A 20,679-nucleotide genomic window follows, 5' to 3' on the forward strand; every position below is an offset into this window, starting at 1 on the left:
CAGACACGAATTACGAAGTACGAATTAATTCTAATACGAACCGTAACGGAATGAAACAAAACTAATTTATTGACAGCGCCCATGTCTAGTATTCCGCGCAATGTAAATCACACCCAACTACTTTTTTTCAGCTGCAGGGCCCCAAAGTATCATCCTGCACACAGTCCCACTCTCTTTCAGAAAATGCCCCTGGCCTGAGCTCATCATTGCACATCCATTTCAGATGCTTGTATGTGACATCACATACATCACATACATCACAGACATCACATACAAGCACGTGGGCTGGATGCGAGAGGTGGATCAGCAGGATGAGTGGGCCAGGACAGGTAGATGTGTCTCATCTCTGCTTCCTTTCACCACTCTGCATATCACGCGTATCATAGATGAGAAGAGGGTACATCCGTGGAGCAGATGAGCAGGAGGGTACAGCAGTGGGGAAAATGAGCAGGAGGGGTTCAGAGGGGGGACAGATGAGAGGGAGAGGTACAGTTGTGGGGCAGATGAGAAAGAGGGTTACAGTGGTGTGGCAGATGAGCAGATAAGTTCAGTGTTAGGGAAGATGAGGAGATGGTTCAGTGGTGGAGCAGATGTGCATGGGGATACAGTGGTGGAGCAGAGGAGAAAGAGGGAACATTGGTGGGGTAGATGTACAGGGGGTTACAGTGGTGGGACAGATGAGCTGGGCATACAGAGGTAGGGCAGATGTGCAGGATAGTACAGCGGTGGGGCAGATATGCAGGGGTTTACAGTGGTGGGGTAGATGTGCAGGGGGTTACAGTGGTGAGGAAGATAAGAAAGGGGGTTCATTGGTGGGGCACATGAGAAAGGGGTACATTGGTTGGGCAGATGAGCAGGGTTGTACAGTGGTGGGGCACATGAGCAGGGGGTTACAGTGGTGGAACAGATGAGCCGGGGGTTACAGTGGTGGGGTAGATGAGCAGGGGGGTTACTGTGGCAGAGCAGATGAGCAGAGGGGTACAGTGGTGAGGCAGATGAGCGGGGGTACAGTGGCGGGGCAGATGTACAGTGGTGGGGCAGATGTGCAGGGGGGTTACAGTGGTAGGGCAGATGTGCAGGGGGGTACAGTGGTGGGGCAGGTGTACAGTGGTGGGGCAGAACTGCAGGGGGGTACAGTGGTGGGGCAGATTTGCAGAGGGTACAGTGATCTGAGGTGTGCATGAATTGGGGCTGATCTGAGGTGTGAGAGTGCAGGATGTTAATTTCTCACTACTAAAGTAGTTTACATCATTTACATTATAAAATATCCTTGTCGTGATTGAGAGTGTAAAGTTTACATTTTTTGTTATAAAATCGTTACGCTCAATTTCTTTGAAAACATTCTTCAGCATACTGTGCTCTAAAGGTTGCCTTCCCCTGTTCTAGCCATCGATAACGCCTTTGCAATGTTTTTGTATCCATCTCTGACTTGTGCCTATCCACAACTTTATCCCAGAGATCCCGGTGACAGTGCCTTGCCACTCATAGTTGATTGTTTGCTTCAGGTGCACTACCAGGGACTGAATTTTTTAGGGAAGCTCTTTTTATGCTGAGCTAATCAAAATGACCACAGCTGATCACAGTTGAAAGTCAAATGTGCACCATTGAGAAGGTGATAAGCTACACCTGATTGAGTCATTTTTTAGGAGGGGAGTGATCCTTTTTCCAACTCAATGATTCTGTTTTTGAAATTTTTCTGACATGCTGGTATTGTAGCTTTCACTTACATGTTACAACTTGGATAAAACAAAAACTGAGTCTGTCTTAATTTCAGACTGCAAAGCAACAAAATGCGATTATTTTAAAGAGGGGTGATTATTTTCTATACCCACTGTATAGGAGTTTAATAGTTGTCATTGTTATTGGTGTTTATTTTTGCTATTTTCCTGCTTATAGATATAATGTATCTTCAAGCTTCTTCGCATTCCTGAGGAAGCTGTTAAATCAAGAAACTCATCGGCTGCTGCTTGAGATTGCAACACATACCGTATCTCACAAAAGTGACACCCATCACATGTTTGTAAATATTGTATTATATCTTTTCATGTGACAACACTGAAGAAATGACATTTTGCGCCAATGTGTCACATACCTGGTTCGTGAGCCTGATGTGTAGAGGAAGGCCTCTTGTACCACACCGGCTTGTGGGTTACTGAAGGTGAGACAGCAGCCTCCGAAAGCATGGTGCCATAGGAGTGCCTGAGATCAGTCCTGTAGTCTGTAGGGCTGGTTGTCCATGGATGGATGTGCAGCAGGCAGGCAGGTGGTGGTTAGGCAGACCAGGGCCGTGGCAGGCTGGGAATGCAGCTAGAGCAGGATCCAGTTGCGGATTGCAGAGCAGACCCGTGTCAGGCTGGATGAGCAGGTGCAGGGTCAGGCAAGCTGGGTTGGTAATGTTCAGGAAGATAAACAGAGCAGCAGGCAGAAGAGGAGTCCAAAACAAGCTGGGGTCGGGGTATCAAGCAGACAGAGTTAGTGAGAACAGGCCGGATCAAGATCAGAGGTCAGCACAGGCAACAGGTTAGAACACACAGAAGCTGCAGACCAAACAACAATGAGTCTATGCAGAAGCTCCGTTGAAATAGCCCGCCTGGCGCACGTGCATACGCCGATATGGTGATACAATGGTGTGCGAGTGTGCATGTACGTATGCCGATGTGCCAATGTGCTAGTGCGCATGCGCGTATGCCAAGAACCTCTAATGCCGCATACACACGATCAGACTATCCGGCGGACTTAGTCTGGCGGACCAGAGTCCGCCGAACAATCTGCCCGTATGTGGGCTCCGGCTGACTTTTTTTCCCCAAAAGTCCGGCGGACTTAAAAAGTAGTTTTGACTCAAAAATTGTCCACCGGACTGCGAGTCCAGCAGACAATCCGGCCGTCTGTGTACTAGTCCGCCGGACTTTTGAAATGAACGGACTTTCCCGCACAGTCGCCACACAACGCATCCCTGTCATTATGGCCAGAGACAGCATTGAGTCAACATCTCAAGGAAGAAGAAGAGAAGAAGAAAAGAGAAGGCGGCTAGTAAAAGAGCTGGAAGAAGGAGCGGAGGCCCGCCAAGAAGAACCGAAGAGGGGGACAAGACCCCCAAAGTCAGAAGAAGAGGCGGCGGCGACAGAAGACCGGGCCACCACTAGTAAAAGAGCTATAGGAAGAAAGCGGAGGCCCGGCAAGAAGAACCGAAGAGGGGGATAGGACCCCCGAAGTCGGAAGAAGACCCCCGGATGGTGACGAAGAAGAAAGCCGGGCTCCTCCTCTAGTAAAAGAGCTAGCAAAAGAGCAGAAGATAGCGGAGGAGTCCAGCGAGATGACCCCCCAAGACGGAAGAAGACCCCTGGAGCTGTGCAATAAATTATTTTAAAACCTTGTGTTGTGTTTTATTTACATTTTTTCACCAGGTGAATAGGTAGGGGTACATTGTACCCCATACTCATTCACATAGGGTGGGGGGGGCGGTATCTGGGGGCCCCCTTATTAACGGGGGCTCCTGGATTCCGATAAGCCCCCTGCCTGCAGACCCCGACAACCAACGGCCAGGGTTGTCGGGAAGAGGCCCTTGTCCTCATCAACATGGGGACAAGGTGCTTTGGGGTAGGGGGGCTGCACAGCCCCCCTTACCCAAAGCACCCCCCCATGTTGAGGGTTGGTGCGGCTCAGGAGGGGGGGTGCTTGCTCGTCCCCACCCCCTTTCCTGACCGGCCGGGCTGCGTGCTCGGATAAGGGTCTGATATGGACTTTGGGGGGGACCCCCACGCCGTTTTTCGGCATAGGGCTTCCCCTTTAAGTCCAAACCAGGTGACGGGGCCAGCGGCGTGTCAATCTCGCCCACGGAGGCAGGGACATTGACCTCCTTCGCTAGTCCCGTCTACCTGGAGCCGCATTCAAAAGGAATGGACTTTCCTCCATGTGTGGGCAAGTCCATTCATTTCAAAAGTCCAGCGGACTAGCACACAGCCGGATTGTCCGCCGGACAACAATTTTTGAGTCAAAACTTCTTTCTTCTTCCGGATTGTCCGCCGGACTTTTTTTTCCCAAGCCCACACACGGGCGGATTGTCCAGCAGACTCTGGTCCGCTGGACCAAGTCCGCCGGATAGTCTGATCGTGTGTTACTGTGTGAGGGTTACAGTAGCTTATTTTATCTGGATGTGTTATTTTTACAAAAAATGGCCCACTTCTGGGGTTGCCACCTGTACGGGAATGACCCGCACAATCTGGGTTTTGACAGCTGTGCCCGGGTTTCTCTCCTCCTGAAACCCGGACACAGTAGTATAGGCTCCAGCCAGTTTGGGAAGTGGGTGTTCATACCTTCAGCCCACCAGCAGCATAGCCCCCCCTCCTTCTGTAGCTGACTGCGCTCTGTTCTGTCTCCCGCCAGCAGCACGACCCCCTCTTGTCGCTGGATGCATACTTTTCAACATCACCTGCCCCCCCTACGGCTCCTGTCCTGTGTGGCTTCACTGATGAGCAATCCCCCCATCCACCTCTACCCCCGTCAGTGTGTCAATGCTGATCAGATTGGCAAATGCAGCTTGTCTTTGCCCGCCAGCAGCACGCCCCCCTCCTTCCCCTGCTCCAGTAGGGCTAATGATTTTTGTCAGTTTCACTGCCACTGGTGCATGGTGACAGTGGTGAGCCAGTCCCGGTCCGGTCCCCCTCACCATCGCTGAATCCTGAATGGTGCAGCTCACTCTCCGCTCTGTTGCCCCAGCACCAAGCCAGCCCCGTCCTCTGTCAGCACCCCTCCTCTCTGTCACCCCCCCCTTCTCTCTGTCAGCCCCCTCCTCTCTGTCAGGCCCCTACCTCTCTGTCAGCCCCTCCTCTCTGTCAGCCCCCTCCTCTCTGTCAGCCCCCCCTCTCTGTCAGCCCCCCCTCTCTGTCATCCCTTCTCCTCTCTGTCAGCCCCCTCCTCTCTGTCAGCCCCCCTCCTCTCTGTCATCCCCCTCCTCTCTGTCTGCCCCCTCCTCTCTGTCACCCCCCCACCTCTTTGGCTGCCCCCTCCTCTCTGTCAGCCCCCTCCTCTCTGTCATTCCCCCTCCTCTCTGTCTTCCCCCTCCTCCTCTCTGTCAGCCCCCCAGCCCCCTCCTCTCTGTCAGCCCCCCTCCACTCTGTCAGCCCCCCTCCACTCTGTCAGCCCCCCTCCTCTCTGTCAGCCCCCCTCCTCTCTGTCAGCCCCCCTCCACTCTGTCAGCCCCCCACCTCTCTGTCAGCTCCCCTCCTCTCTGTCAGCTCCCCTCCTCTCTGTCAGCCCCCCTCCTCTCTGTCAGCCCCCTCCTCCTCTCTGTCAGCCCCCTCCTCCTCTCTGTCAGCCCCCTACCTCTCTGTCAGTCCCCCTCCTCTCTGTTTGCCCCTCCTCCTCTCTGTCTGTCCCCTCCTCCTTTCTGTCTGTCCCCTCTTCCTCTCTGTCAGCCCCCTCCTCTCTGTTAGCCTCCCTCCTCTCTGTCTGTCCCCTCCTCCTCTCTATCTGCCCCCTCCTTCTCTTTGTCTGCCCCTCCTGCTCTTTGTCTGCCCCTCCTCCTCTCTGTCTGCCCCCTCCTCCTCTCCCCCTCCTCCTCTCTGTCTGCCCCCTCCTCCTCTCTGTCAGCCCCCTCCTCTGTCAGCCCCCCACCTCTCTGTCAGCCCCCCTCCTCTCTGTCAGTCCCCGCGTCTCTGTCATCCCCCAACTCTCTGTCAGCCCTCGTCCTCTCTGTCAGCCCCCTCCTCCTCTCTGTCAGCCCCCTCCTCTCTGTCAGCTCTCCTACTCTCTGTCTGCCCCCCCTCCTCTCTGTCTGCCCCCCCTCCTCTCTGTCTGCCCCCTCTCCTCTCTGTCAGCCCCCCACCTCTCTGTCAGCCCCCCAACTCTCTGTAAGCCCCCTCCTCTCTGTCAGCCCCCCTCCTCTCTGTCAGCCCCCATCCTCTCTGTCAGGCCCCCTCCTCCTCTCTGTCATCCCCCTCCTCTCTGTCAGCCCCCTCCTCTCTGTCAGCCCCCTCCTCTCTGTCTGCCCCCTCCTCCTCTCTGTCTGTCCCCTCCTCCTCTCTGTCAGTCCCCTCCTCTCTGTCAGCCCTCCTCCTATCTGTCATCCCCCCACCTCTCTGTCTGCCCCCTCCTCCTCTCTGTCAGCCACCCTCTTCTCTGTCAGCCCCCCCTCTCTGTCAGCCCCCTCCTCTCTGTCAGCCCCCTCCTCTCTGTCTGCCCCCACCTCTCTGTCAGCCCCCACCTCTCTGTCAACCCCCTCCTCTCTGTCAGCTCCCCTCCTCCTCTCTGTCAGCCCCCTCCTCTCTGTCAGCCCCTCTCCTCCTTCCAGCCTTCCCTCTCTGTCAGCCCCCTCCTCTCTGTCAGCCCTCCTCATTCTCTACCAGCCCTCCTCTCTGTCAGCTCCCCTCAACAGTCAGCCCTTCCTCCACAGGCAACCACCCTCCTCTCTGTCAGCCACTCTCCTCTCTGTCAGCCACCCTCCTCCTCTGTCAGCCTCCCCTCCACAGTCAGCCCCCTCCTCTGTCAGCTACCCCCAAACACCACGCACCTCCACCCTTCTTCCCCTGCTCCAGTGGGGCTAATGTCCTGCAGCCGGGTTACACTGCACTGACTGTGCGCTCTCTCTCCCACCCAGCCACCCAATGCCACCAGAGACAGTGAATGGAGGGCCACTGGACTGGTATCCTAGCAACCAGGGATGCTTTTGCAGGAGAAAGCATGGTATTAAAGACTCCGCCCCTAACACACACATCTTTGCAGCGGCTCCTGGAAGGTAAGGGTCATTTTTTTCTCGCTGTAATGGAGATCACTATTGGGGGGGGCACAGGCACTGTCTGATATTTAATCTGTTACTTTCCACTGCTCTGCTGACATCATCCTCTGCCCTACTGACGCTGTCTACTGCTCTACTGACACCGTCCAATGCCCTACTGATGCCATCCACTGCTCTACTGACACCATCCACTGCCCTACTGATGCCATCCTCTGCCCTACTGACACCGTCCACTGCCCTACTGACACCATCCACTGCTCTACTGACATCGTCCACTGCCCTACTGACACCATCCACTGCTCTATTGACACCATCCACTGCCCTACTGCCACCATCCACTGCCCTACTGACACTGTCCACTGCCCTTCTGACACCGTCCACTGCCCTTCTGACACAGTCCACTGCCCTACTGACATCGTCCACTGCCCTACTGCCACCTACCACTGCCCTACTGACACCGTCCTCTACTCTACTGACACCGGCCTCTCCTCTACTGACACTGTCCACTGCTCTACTGACACCATCCACTGCCCTACTGCCACCGTCCACTGCTCTACTGACACCATCCACTGCTCTACTGACACTGTCCACTGCCCTACTGACGTCGTCCTCTACTCTACTGACACCATCCACTGCTCTACTGACACCGTCCACTGCCCTACTTCCACTGTCCACTGCCCTACTGACACCGTCCACTGCCCTACTTCCACTGTCCACTGCCCTACTGACACCATCCCCTGCTCTACTGACGCCATCCACTGCTCTACTGACACTGTCCACTGCCCTACTGACGTTGTCCTCTACTCTACTGACACCGTCCACTGCTCTACTGACACCGTCCACTGCCCTACTGCCACTGTCCACTGCCCTACTGCCACCGTCCACTGCTCTACTGACGCCACCCACTACTCTACAGACACTGTCCACTGCTCTACTGACACTGTCCACTGCCCTACTGATGCCGTCCTCTACTCTACTGCCACCATCCACTGCTCTACTGACACCATCCTCTGCTCTACTGATGCCATCCACTGCTCTACTGACACTGTCCACTGCCCTACTGACATCGTCCTCTACTCTACTGACACCATTCACTGCTCTACTGACACCGTCCACTGCCCTACTTCCACTGCCCTACTGCCACCGTCCACTGCTCTACTGACACCATCCCCTGCTCTACTGATGCCATCCACTGCTCTACTGACACTGTCCACTGCCCTACTGACGTCGTCCTCTACTCTACTGACACCGTCCACTGCTCTACTGACACTGTCCACTGCCCTACTGATGCCGTCCTCTACTCTACTGACACCCTCCACTGCCCTACTGCCACCGTCCACTGCTCTACTGACACCATCCTCTGCTCTACTGACACTGTCCACTGCCCTACTGACGTCGTCCTCTACTCTACTGACACCGTCCACTGCTCTACTGACACCGTCCACTGCCCTACTGCCACTGCCCTACTGCCACCGTCCACTGCTCTACTGACGCCATCCACTACTCTACAGACACTGTCCACTGCTCTACTGACACTGTCCACTGCCCTACTGATGCCGTCCTCTACTCTACTGACACCGTCCACTGCCCTACTGCCACCGTCCACTGCTCTACTGACACCATCCTCTGCTCTACTGACGCCATCCACTGCTCTACTGAAACTCTCCACTGCCCTACTGACACCGTCCTCTACTCTACTGCCACCGCCCACTGCTCTACTGACACCATCCTCTGCTCTACTGACGCCATCCACTGCTCTACTGAAACTCTCCACTGCCCTACTGACGCCGTCCTCTACTCTACTGCCACCGTCCACTGCTCTACTGACACCATCCACTGCCCTACTGATGCCGTCCACTGTCCTACTTACACCATCCACTGCCCTACTGACACCATCCTCTGCCCTACTGACACCGTCCACTGCCCTACTGATACCATCCACTGCTCTACTGACATCGTCCACTGCCCTACTGACACCATCCACTGCTCTATTGACACCATCCACTGCCCTACTGCCACCATCCACTGCCCTACTGCCACCTTCCACTGCCCTACTGCCACCTTCCACTGCCCTACTGCCACCTTCCACTGCCCTACTGACACCGTCCTCTACTCTACTGACACCGGCCTCTCCTCTACTGACACTGTCCACTGCTCTACTGACACCATCCACTGCCCTACTGCCACCGTCCACTGCTCTACTGACACCATCCACTGCTCTACTGACACTGTCCACTGCCCTACTGATGCCGTCCTCTACTCTACTGCCACCGCCCACTGCTCTACTGACACCATCCTCTGCTCTACTGACGCCATCCACTGCTCTACTGAAACTCTCCACTGCCCTACTGACGCCGTCCTCTACTCTACTGCCACCGTCCACTGCTCTACTGACACCATCCACTGCCCTACTGATGCCGTCCACTGTCCTACTTACACCATCCACTGCCCTACTGACACCATCCTCTGCCCTACTGACACCGTCCACTGCCCTACTGATACCATCCACTGCTCTACTGACATCGTCCACTGCCCTACTGACACCATCCACTGCTCTATTGACACCATCCACTGCCCTACTGCCACCATCCACTGCCCTACTGCCACCTTCCACTGCCCTACTGCCACCTTCCACTGCCCTACTGACACCGTCCTCTACTCTACTGACACCGGCCTCTCCTCTACTGACACTGTCCACTGCTCTACTGACACCATCCACTGCCCTACTGCCACCGTCCACTGCTCTACTGACACCATCCACTGCTCTACTGACACTGTCCACTGCCCTACTGACGTCGTCCTCTACTCTACTGACACCATCCACTGCTCTACTGACACCGTCCACTGCCCTACTTCCACTGTCCACTGCCCTACTGCCACTGTCCACTGCTCTACTGACACCATCCCCTGCTCTACTGACACCATCCACTGCTCTACTGACACTGTCCACTGCCCTACTGACGTTGTCCTCTACTCTACTGACACCGTCCACTGCTCTACTGACACCGTCCACTGCCCTACTGCCACTGTCCACTGCCCTACTGCCACCGACCACTGCTCTACTGACGCCACCCACTACTCTACAGACACTGTCCACTGCTCTACTGACACTGTCCACTGCCCTACTGATGCCGTCCTCTACTCTACTGCCACCATCCACTGCTCTACTGACACCATCCTCTGCTCTACTGATGCCATCCACTGCTCTACTGACACTGTCCACTGCCCTACTGACATCTTCCCTCTACTCTACTGACACCATTCACTGCTCTACTGACACCGTCCACTGCCCTACTTCCACTGCCCTACTGCCACCGTCCACTGCTCTACTGACACCATCCCCTGCTCTACTGATGCCATCCACTGCTCTACTGACACTGTCCACTGCCCTACTGACGTCGTCCTCTACTCTACTGACACCGTCCACTGCTCTACTGACACCGTCCACTGCCCTACTGCCACTGTCCACTGCCCTACTGCCACCGTCCACTGCTCTACTGACTCCATCCACTCATCCACTACTCTACAGACACTGTCCACTGCTCTACTGACACTGTCCACTGCCCTACTGATGCCGTCCTCTACTCTACTGACACCGTCCACTGCCCTACTGCCACCGTCCACTGCTCTACTGACACCATCCTCTGCTCTACTGACACTGTCCACTGCCCTACTGACGTCGTCCTCTACTCTACTGACACCGCCCACTGCTCTACTGACACCGTCCACTGCCCTACTTCCACTGTCCACTGCCCTACTGCCACCGTCCACTGCTCTACTTACACCATCTCCTGCTCTACTGACGCCATCCACTGCTCTACTGACACTGTCCACTGCCCTACTGATGTCGTCCTCTACTCTACTGACACCGTCCACTGCTCTACTGACACCGTCCACTGCCCTACTGCCACTGCCCTACTGCCACTGTCCACTGCCCTACTGCCACCGTCCACTGCTCTACTGACTCCATCCACTCATCCACTACTCTACAGATACTGTCCACTGCTCTACTGACACTGTCCACTGCCCTACTGATGCCGTCCTCTACTCTACTGACACCGTCCACTGCCCTACTGCCACCGTCCACTGCTCTACTGACACCATCCTCTGCTCTACTGACACTGTCCACTGCCCTACTGACATCGTCCTCTACTCTACTGACACCGTCCACTGCTCTACTGACACCGTCCACTGCCCTACTGCCACTGCCCTACTGCCACCGTCCACTGCTCTACTGACGCCATCCACTACTCTACAGACACTGTCCACTGCTCTACTGACACTGTCCACTGCCCTACTGATGCCGTCCTCTACTCTACTGACACCGTCCACTGCCCTACTGCCACCGTCCACTGCTCTACTGACACCATCCTCTGCTCTACTGACGCCATCCACTGCTCTACTGAAACTCTCCACTGCCCTACTGACACCGTCCTCTACTCTACTGCCACCGCCCACTGCTCTACTGACACCATCCTCTGCTCTACTGACACCATCCTCTGCTCTACTGATGCCATCCACTGCTCTACTGAAACTCTCCACTGCCCTACTGACGCTGTCCTCTACTCTACTGCCACCGTCCACTGCTCTACTGACACCATCCACTGCCCTACTGATGCCGTCCACTGTCCTACTTACACCATCCACTGCCCTACTGACACCATCCTCTGCCCTACTGACACCGCCCACTGCCCTACTGATACCATCCACTGCTCTACTGACATCGTCCACTGCCCTACTGACACCATCCACTGCTCTATTGACACCATCCACTGCCCTACTGCCACCATCCACTGCCCTACTGACACTGTCCACTGCCCTTCTGACACCGTCCACTGCCCTTCTGACACAGTCCACTGCCCTACTGACATTGTCCACTGCCCTACTGCCACCTTCCACTGCCCTACTGCCACCTTCCACTGCCCTACTGACACCGTCCTCTACTCTACTGACACCGGCCTCTCCTCTACTGACACTGTCCACTGCTCTACTGACACCATCCACTGCCCTACTGCCACCGTCCACTGGTCTACTGACACCATCCACTGCTCTACTGACACTGTCCACTGCCCTACTGACGTCGTCCTCTACTCTACTGACACCATCCACTGCTCTACTGACACCATCCACTGCCCTACTTCCACTGTCCACTGCCCTACTGCCACTGTCCACTGCTCTACTGACACCATCCCCTGCTCTACTGACACCATCCACTGCTCTACTGACACTGTCCACTGCCCTACTGACGTTGTCCTCTACTCTACTGACACCGTCCACTGCTCTACTGACACCGTCCACTGCCCTACTGCCACTGTCCACTGCCCTACTGCCACCGTCCACTGCTCTACTGACGCCACCCACTACTCTACAGACACTGTCCACTGCTCTACTGACACTGTCCACTGCCCTACTGATGCCGTCCTCTACTCTACTGCCACCATCCACTGCTCTACTGACACCATCCTCTGCTCTACTGATGCCATCCACTGCTCTACTGACACTGTCCACTGCCCTACTGATATCGTCCCTCTACTCTACTGACACCATTCACTGCTCTACTGACACCGTCCACTGCCCTACTTCCACTGCCCTACTGCCACCGTCCACTGCTCTACTGACACCATCCCCTGCTCTACTGATGCCATCCACTGCTCTACTGACACTGTCCACTGCCCTACTGACGTCGTCCTCTACTCTACTGACACCGTCCACTGCTCTACTGACACCGTCCACTGCCCTACTGCCACTGTCCACTGCCCTACTGCCACCGTCCACTGCTCTACTGACTCCATCCACTCATCCACTACTCTACAGACACTGTCCACTGCTCTACTGACACTGTCCACTGCCCTACTGATGCCGTCCTCTACTCTACTGACACCGTCCACTGCCCTACTGCCACCGTCCACTGCTCTACTGACACCATCCTCTGCTCTACTGACACTGTCCACTGCCCTACTGACGTCGTCCTCTACTCTACTGACACCGCCCACTGCTCTACTGACACCGTCCACTGCCCTACTTCCACTGTCCACTGCCCTACTGCCACCGTCCACTGCTCTACTTACACCATCTCCTGCTCTACTGACGCCATCCACTGCTCTACTGACACTGTCCACTGCCCTACTGACGTCGTCCTCTACTCTACTGACACCGTCCACTGCTCTACTGACACCGTCCACTGCCCTACTGCCACTGCCCTACTGCCACCGTCCACTGCTCTACTGATGCCATCCACTACTCTACAGACACTGTCCACTGCTCTACTGACACTGTCCACTGCCCTACTGATGCCGTCCTCTACTCTACTGACATCGTCCACTGCCCTACTGCCACCGTCCACTGCTCTACTGACACCATCCTCTGCTCTACTGACGCCATCCACTGCTCTACTGAAACTCTCCACTGCCCTACTGACGCCGTCCTCTACTCTACTGCCACCGTCCACTGCTCTACTGACACCATCCTCTGCTCTACTGACGCCATACACTACTGACGCCATACACTACTCTACTGACACTGTCCTCTGCTCTACTGACACTGTCCTCTACTCTACTGACACCGTCCACTGCTCTACTGACACCGTCCACTGCCCTACTGCCACTGTCCACTGCCCTACTGCCACCGTCCACTGCTCTACTGACGCCACCCACTACTCTACAGACACTGTCCACTGCTCTACTGACACTGTCCACTGCCCTACTGATGCCGTCCTCTACTCTACTGCCACCATCCACTGCTCTACTGACACCATCCTCTGCTCTACTGATGCCATCCACTGCTCTACTGACACTGTCCACTGCCCTACTGACATCGTCCCTCTACTCTACTGACACCGTCCACTGCCCTACTTCCACTGCCCTACTGCCACCGTCCACTGCTCTACTGACACCATCCCCTGCTCTACTGATGCCATCCACTGCTCTACTGACACTGTCCACTGCCCTACTGACGTCGTCCTCTACTCTACTGACACCGTCCACTGCTCTACTGACACCGTCCACTGCCCTACTGCCACTGTCCACTGCCCTACTGCCACCGTCCACTGCTCTACTGACTCCATCCACTCATCCACTACTCTACAGACACTGTCCACTGCTCTACTGACACTGTCCACTGCCCTACTGATGCCGTCCTCTACTCTACTGACACCGTCCACTGCCCTACTGCCACCGTCCACTGCTCTACTGACACCATCCTCTGCTCTACTGACACTGTCCCCTGCCCTACTGACGTCGTCCTCTACTCTACTGACACCGCCCACTGCTCTACTGACACCGTCCACTGCCCTACTTCCACTGTCCACTGCCCTACTGCCACCGTCCACTGCTCTACTTACACCATCTCCTGCTCTACTGACGCCATCCACTGCTCTACTGACACTGTCCACTGCCCTACTGACGTCGTCCTCTACTCTACTGACACCGTCCACTGCTCTACTGACACCGTCCACTGCCCTACTGCCACTGTCCACTGCTCTACTGATGCCATCCACTACTCTACAGACACTGTCCACTGCTCTACTGACACTGTCCACTGCCCTACTGATGCCGTCCTCTACTCTACTGACACCGTCCACTGCCCTACTGCCACCGTCCACTGCTCTACTGACACCACCCTCTGCTCTACTGACGCCATCCACTGCTCTACTAAAACTCTCCACTGCCCTACTGACGCCGTCCTCTACTCTACTGCCACCGTCCACTGCTCTACTGACACCATCCTCTGCTCTACTGACGCCATACACTACTAACGCCATACACTACTCTACTGACACTGTCCTCTGCTCTACTGACACTGTCCTCTGCTCTACTGACACTGTCCTCTGCTCTACTGACACTCTCCTCTGCTCTACTGACACTGTCCACTGCCCTCCTGGCTGACAGTGTCCACTTTTAAGGAAGGCTAGTTTCATATTTTAACTGACTTTTCTTTTATTAATCAAGTCCCCCCCCTACTCTTAATACAATTTGGCCACAGCCACTGTTCACCGTAGCACGCCTCATTACTACTCTCTTTGGGTAACCCAAAAGCTGTCCCACGTGTTTTACAATCCTATAGCGTGTACTTCAAAAAAATTGCCCTGTGCCGTGAAAGTGTTCGGGTTTGAAGAAAAGGTGGCAACCTTACCCACTTCTGGCGGTCGCGCTATTTGTGCCCCATACTTCCTTCCACCAGCACTAGTGACATAGACGCCAACAGAAAGGACCCCAGCACACATCTATGTTATCCGACACAGCCAGAACTCCTCAAGAGAGCAAAGATTCCTCAAAGTAAAAAAACTCTTTTACAGGGTTGCTATTCTTTGTTTTATTTTTTCATGGTGACAGGGACTCTTTTCCCCTCTACAGACACCACACCCAGAAGAACTGCTCGTTGTGCGTGTCACTTTAGAGAAAGAAGTGAAAACATTGTAAACAGAGTATTTCTTATTGCTTTGCAAAAGATTACTCGGAACTCATCTCTCTCTAGCTGTGCTCCGCGGTCACTTTATCGAGTCGCACTGCTACCTTGGTGAAGCGCACATACTTCCTTGTTATTGCTGTGAGAGAGGCGCTGATTGGCTAGCTTAGTACAGTAGGATTGACGGCTGAAATGATTGGTGTCATAGGTGGGGAAGCGGGTTTATGGTGAGGGGGGGGCCGGTGTATGACAGAGCTGTGACCCCCCCGGCGGATTATAGCGGGTCCCCGAGGGGTCACCTGACCAGGAGAGGGCACTGCCATGGCAGGGAAGGGGGTGAAGCGCGCCAACTGCTTGCTTCTACTTCAGTGTGAATGGGACTCGTGTAGCTATGTGTGTTCCAGGATGGAGGAGCTGTGTTCTCATGTCTCTGATCACCTCCGGCTCCAGCAGATCACCAGTGTCGGGGAACATGTCACCTGTGAAGGTGAGGGCTCTCCTCTCTCCCCACCCTGTCTGTCTTGTCATTCCTCTCCTTCCCATCCACAATCAATGTTCACTATGTATTACTTCAGAATGTTTTTAGATAATCTTTAGCCACTGTGCTATGGAGGCAGACATGTGAGGGCGCTCCTGAGCCAGGCTGTGCGCCTCCATAGACACACACAGCGCTAACAAGCCCCAGCCCTGCCCCCTCCTCACTGGATTTGACTGACAGCAGAAGCCAATGGCTCCTTCCGCTGCCAGTGAGTCCTGTCAAGAGAGCGCACCGTGCTGGACGAGATCGGGCTCAGGTCAGTATTTATTTGGGGATGAGGTAGCTGAACATGAAATGTTTTTTTACCTTAATGCAGGGAATAGATTAAGGTAAAAAATTATTTTGAGTTTGGAGCCACCTTAAGGTGCAGACTGGGGAACGTTCCCCAACTTGCAAGCAAAATGGGATGCTCTTTTGCAAAAATGTGGGGATGCCAGTGATTTTTAATGGCACCGCCACACATTGGAAAACACGGCATGAGTCGTTTAGCGCAGGGGTCCCTAACCCTCAGGCTGTGGACCGGTAGCGGTCCATGGCCTGTTAATAGCTGGACCACACAGCAGGGTATGAGTGGCATCTGCAGTTCTTGACAGTTCTGTCAATACTGCGGCTGTGCCACTTAGCAGGCTGTGTGCCCTCTCCTGGGTCTCCCTTCCCGCAACATCATCCTATCAGCAGAGCAGGGGGCATGAGGAGCTGGCGATCTGAACAGAGAGCGGGAGTCTTTTCATATTATTGAATGGGTAATCACCCTTTGGCGAATATAAGTCGGGCAGCTCCCACCCCTCTGCCCTGCTGATAGGCTGACATCATCGGCAAGGAGGCAGACCCGCAGAGAGGGCACATATGCTGATAACTGCCTCTGCCCTGTCCAAGGTAGGACTGTGCTGGGGAGGCAGAGATTCAAAGTGGATAGTGATTTAAGAGAGAGGGGGGCATGACTTCAAGGGGCACTGTGATGGGGGGGGGGCTATAATTGCTAGGGGCACTGTAATGTAAAGGAGACTGCATTGTAATGTAAAGGGGGGGACTGGGATGAGTAGGAGACCTGAGGACACGACAGGACTGCTTTAAAGGGGAACTGTGATATAAAGGAATAAGTGTGCTGTAAAGGGGGGTTATGATGTGCTGGGGACAGGCTCTGTATCCAACTCCCACCCCCCCCCCCCCCACAGTCCCTGGGAAAAGTTGGCTGCCATGAAACTGGTCCCTGGTGCCAGAAAAGTTGGGGACTGTTGTTTTAGAGTATATATGTTTTGGTGGGAAGAGGGGAAAATAGGTGTAAAAGGGGGTGGGTATGTGGCGATGGAGTTGAAACAGGCAGTTCCCTGCCATCCTGTTTAGGGTTGGGTTTTGTGTGGGTGAGAGGGGGTATTTAAAGTGGTTGTAAACCCTTACAACACACTTTGACCTACAGGTAAGTCTAGATTAAGGCTTACCTGTAGGTCCAAGAAATATCTCCTAAACCTACACGGTTTAGGAGATATTTGCCGAAAGACAGGCACCGCTGTCTACAGCGCATGCGCCATAGACAGCGGCGCGCAGGCGGACTGAGCGCGGCACCGCCAACGGCGAACATGGCGCGCGTGGCGGCTCCCATGCGCGGGAGTGACGTCATCGCGGCTTCGCGGAGCGGCGAGACCCACCGAGAAGATGGATGCGCCGGACTACAGGGGACAGCGGTGACTTCGCTGGCTCCTGTGCCAGGTAAGTGACACATAATGGACTACTATGCGATGCATAGTAGTCCATTATGCTTTACCTTTGCAGGAAATGAAAGAGGAAGTAAACTCATCAGGGTTTACTTCCTCTTTAAAAGCAGCATCTTTTAGAATTTAAAATGCCTCCTCAAGCTCCTCTGTGACTTTGCCTAGGTTGAGATGACACCACCAGTATTCAGCAGACCCAAGGAAGTATTTCCTCAGTCTCCTCTACCCAATGATCAGACTGTACATTGCAACTTTGAACAATAATGACAAAGCTTTACTAAAGTAAATTCACAAAAAAAAAAATATATCTATCTATCACAATAGTGAGTACATGCCTCACATTTTTGTAAATATTTTATTATATCTTTTCATGTGACAACACTGAAGAAAATACAATTTTCTACAATGTAAAGTAGTGAGTGTACAGCTTGTATAACAGTATAACTTTGCTGTCCCCTCAAATAACTCAACACACAGCCATTAATGTCTAAACCGCTGGCAATAAAAGTGAGTACACCCCTAAGTGAAAATGTCCAAATAGGGCCCAATAAGCCACCCCCCCCCCGGTGTCATGTGACTCATTAGTGTTACAAGGTCTCAGCTGTGAATGGGGAGCGGGTGTGTTATCACTCTCACTCTCTCATACTGGTCACTAGAAATTCAGCATGGCATCGCATGGCAAAGAACTCTCTGAGGATCTGAAAAGAATAATTGTTGCTCTACATAAAGATGGCCTAGGCTATAAGAAGATTGCCAAGACCCTGAAACTGAGCTGCAGCACGGTGGCCTAGACCATACAGCTGTTTAACAGGACAGGTTCCACTCAGAACAGGCCTCGCCATGGTTGACCAAAGAAGTTTAGTGCACGTGCTCAGTGTCATATCCAGTGGTTGTCTTTGGGAAATAGACGCATGAGTGCTTGGCTGAGAAAACCCCTCCTCCCCTACTGTAAAAAATGTGATGTATATTCCTATCCATTTCCTAATGCTAGCAGCATAAGGATTAAAATAGCTGTTGTTGATTAAGAGAGTGAAGTTCCACTTTAAAAACATTCAACCAGAACACAAAGAACATTTGAAAAATAGCTTAACATTGTAAGCTATGACCATGCAACCCCAAGAGGAGACAATATGAGGAAGGAAAACCAGGGGATAGCCAGTAGCTCACTGCAGTGTATGGGCTGGGAAGGCCCTGTCTGAGAGAAAACACATCGTCCCTCAAATAGTTGACTCGCCTCAATAATGCGGTGATCCTGGTAATCGGCCAAGCATCTACAAGGAAAAGGTGAAGAGAGCCTCACCTGCAGTAGTTACTAGGGACCATGCAGCTTATAGATAAGGGAACTTTATTACACAAAAATATCAAATGGTAATACAAAAACACCGGATGAAAATCCCATCACTAGCACCTCAGTAAAAAATTAAAAATAGACCACGTTGTCTGATCAAGAGGCAGCTGCGTCATAAAAATCCACACATACATGTGTCAACATTACATCCCTGGGGTAATAGAGCACCTGACACTATGGTGAAGGGAAATCACTGTGTTGAAAAAAACGTAGATGAGGAATATTCCCACAGTGTACGGGATGGTTGAGCAAAAATGGGGGCTTTGCGAATGCAACGGGGGGGGGGGGGTCAAGTTTATGTTCACCGTGGATAGCAACTCCCAGGCATTAACGTGCTGTATGTAGTGCAAGTATGTGTCCCAAGTCCAAAGTTTTCCACAGGAGGGTGAAGCTGAGAAGTAGTGATGCAGTAGGGTCATATATAATTAACACTGTAACAGTGGTTAGGATATCAGTCCAGCATATAACATGGGATATTGTTCTCAGTGTTCACTGCAGTACAAAAAGACACAGCATAGGAGTATAGTGCATGGACCAACAGGTCGGCTCACCCAGACTGGAAGCAGCGTGGATATTGGCTTTAGCTTCCCCGCCTGCACATCTGTTGGCTTTGGATCAGGGATGTGGCCGTATTGGCCGCACTAGGTCAGCGGCTGGTGCAGTTTGATGTGATCCGGTCCCGTAGTGGTCTCAGCACCCCTTAGTTAAAATGAATGCCGTGGGTACTTGCAGATTCCCTTGATCATGTGTGGGCTAGCAAGCCAACATTGATGGTGACGTCAGTGCATCATTCACGTGGTGTCATGACAACCGACTAGTTTCGCCCAATCTTTTTGAGCTTCTTCTGGGATGAGGGGGGCTAGTGGTGGGCTTTTATTTATACTCCAAAAAGCATGGAAGGAAGTGCAATTATTTGCTTTTGCCACTAGAGACCACCTTAGCCATCAACACCATAAACAATTCATCTGCGGCTGGATTTCATCAATATTGGGGAAGACTAGATTAAAAATGATTATTATTTTTTTTTTTAATTTAAAGGGCAAGCCAAAACATTAAATTTAATCCTTATTGGGGAGAGAGAGGAGGTGGGGATGTGGCATAGAGAGGAACAAGAAATATGAGGAAAACCTCTGCCGGATGTACAAAGTGTACAGGGATTCCTGTACTTACCACTGACAGTGTAATGCAGGGGTTGACAAATTTGCTTTGAAGGAGCCAGTTAAAAAAGTTAGGAGCCAGTTTGGAAGTGGCAGGTGGCCCTGGTTGGTGATGGCAGTAGTTGTTACTGGCAGATGGCACTGATTGGCGGTGGCACTGGTTGGCGGTGGCACTAGTTTGCACTGATTGGCGGTGGCACTGATTGGCAGTGGCAGGTGGCACTAATTGGCAGTGGCTGGCGCTGGTAGGTGGTGGCACTGGTAGGTGGTGGCAGGTGGCACTGGTTGGCGGTGGCACTGATTGGCGGTGGCAGATGGCACTGGAGGGTGGCACTGATTGGCGGTGGCAGATGGCACTGGCAGGTGGCACTGATTGGCGGTGGCACTGGGTGGTGGCAGGTGCCACTGGTTGGTGGTTGCAGGTGATATTGATTGGCGGTGGCACTGGTTGGCACTAGCAGGTGGCACTGATTTGTGGTGGCAGGTGGCACTGGCAGATGGCGCTGGTTGTCGCTGGCAGGTGGCACTTGCAGGTGGCACTGATTGGTGGTGGCACTTGCAGGTGGCACTGGTTGGCAGGTGGCACTGGTTGGCGGTGGCACTGATTGACGTTGGCAGGTGGCACTGATTGGCGGTGGCACTGGCAGGTGGCACTGGTTGGTGGTGGCAGGTGGCACTGGTTGGTTGCAGGTGGTATTGATTGGCGGTGGCACTGGTTGGCACTAGCAGGTGGCACTGATTGGTGGTGGCAGATGGCACTGACACTGGCAGGTGGCACTGATTGGCGGTGG

At 53.6% G+C, this 20,679-nt stretch overlaps 1 protein-coding gene and 1 long non-coding RNA gene across 3 annotated transcripts in view; both read left to right on the forward strand.

Annotated features, from left to right (window-relative positions):
* LOC143933790 (uncharacterized) overlaps positions 1-20,679 on the forward strand; it is a 283,408-nt gene that overhangs the window by 104,638 nt on the left and 158,091 nt on the right. The window lies entirely within an intron of this gene.
* Positions 15,284-20,679, forward strand: part of HINFP (histone H4 transcription factor) — a 79,053-nt gene continuing 73,657 nt past the window's right edge. For both annotated transcript variants that reach the window (XR_013263149.1, XM_077456818.1), the window contains exon 1: positions 15,284-15,623. Coding sequence is in view for 1 of the 2 variants with exons in the window: in XM_077456818.1 (XP_077312944.1) it covers positions 15,458-15,623 (166 nt within the window). In the remaining variant the exon portion in view is untranslated. The remainder of the gene's footprint in view (positions 15,624-20,679) is intronic.

Source organism: Lithobates pipiens, unplaced genomic scaffold (assembly GCF_037356315.1).
Source record: "Lithobates pipiens isolate NorthernLeopardFrog02 unplaced genomic scaffold, aLitPip1_a1.2 Scaffold_27, whole genome shotgun sequence".
Taxonomy (NCBI): domain Eukaryota; kingdom Metazoa; phylum Chordata; class Amphibia; order Anura; family Ranidae; genus Lithobates; species Lithobates pipiens.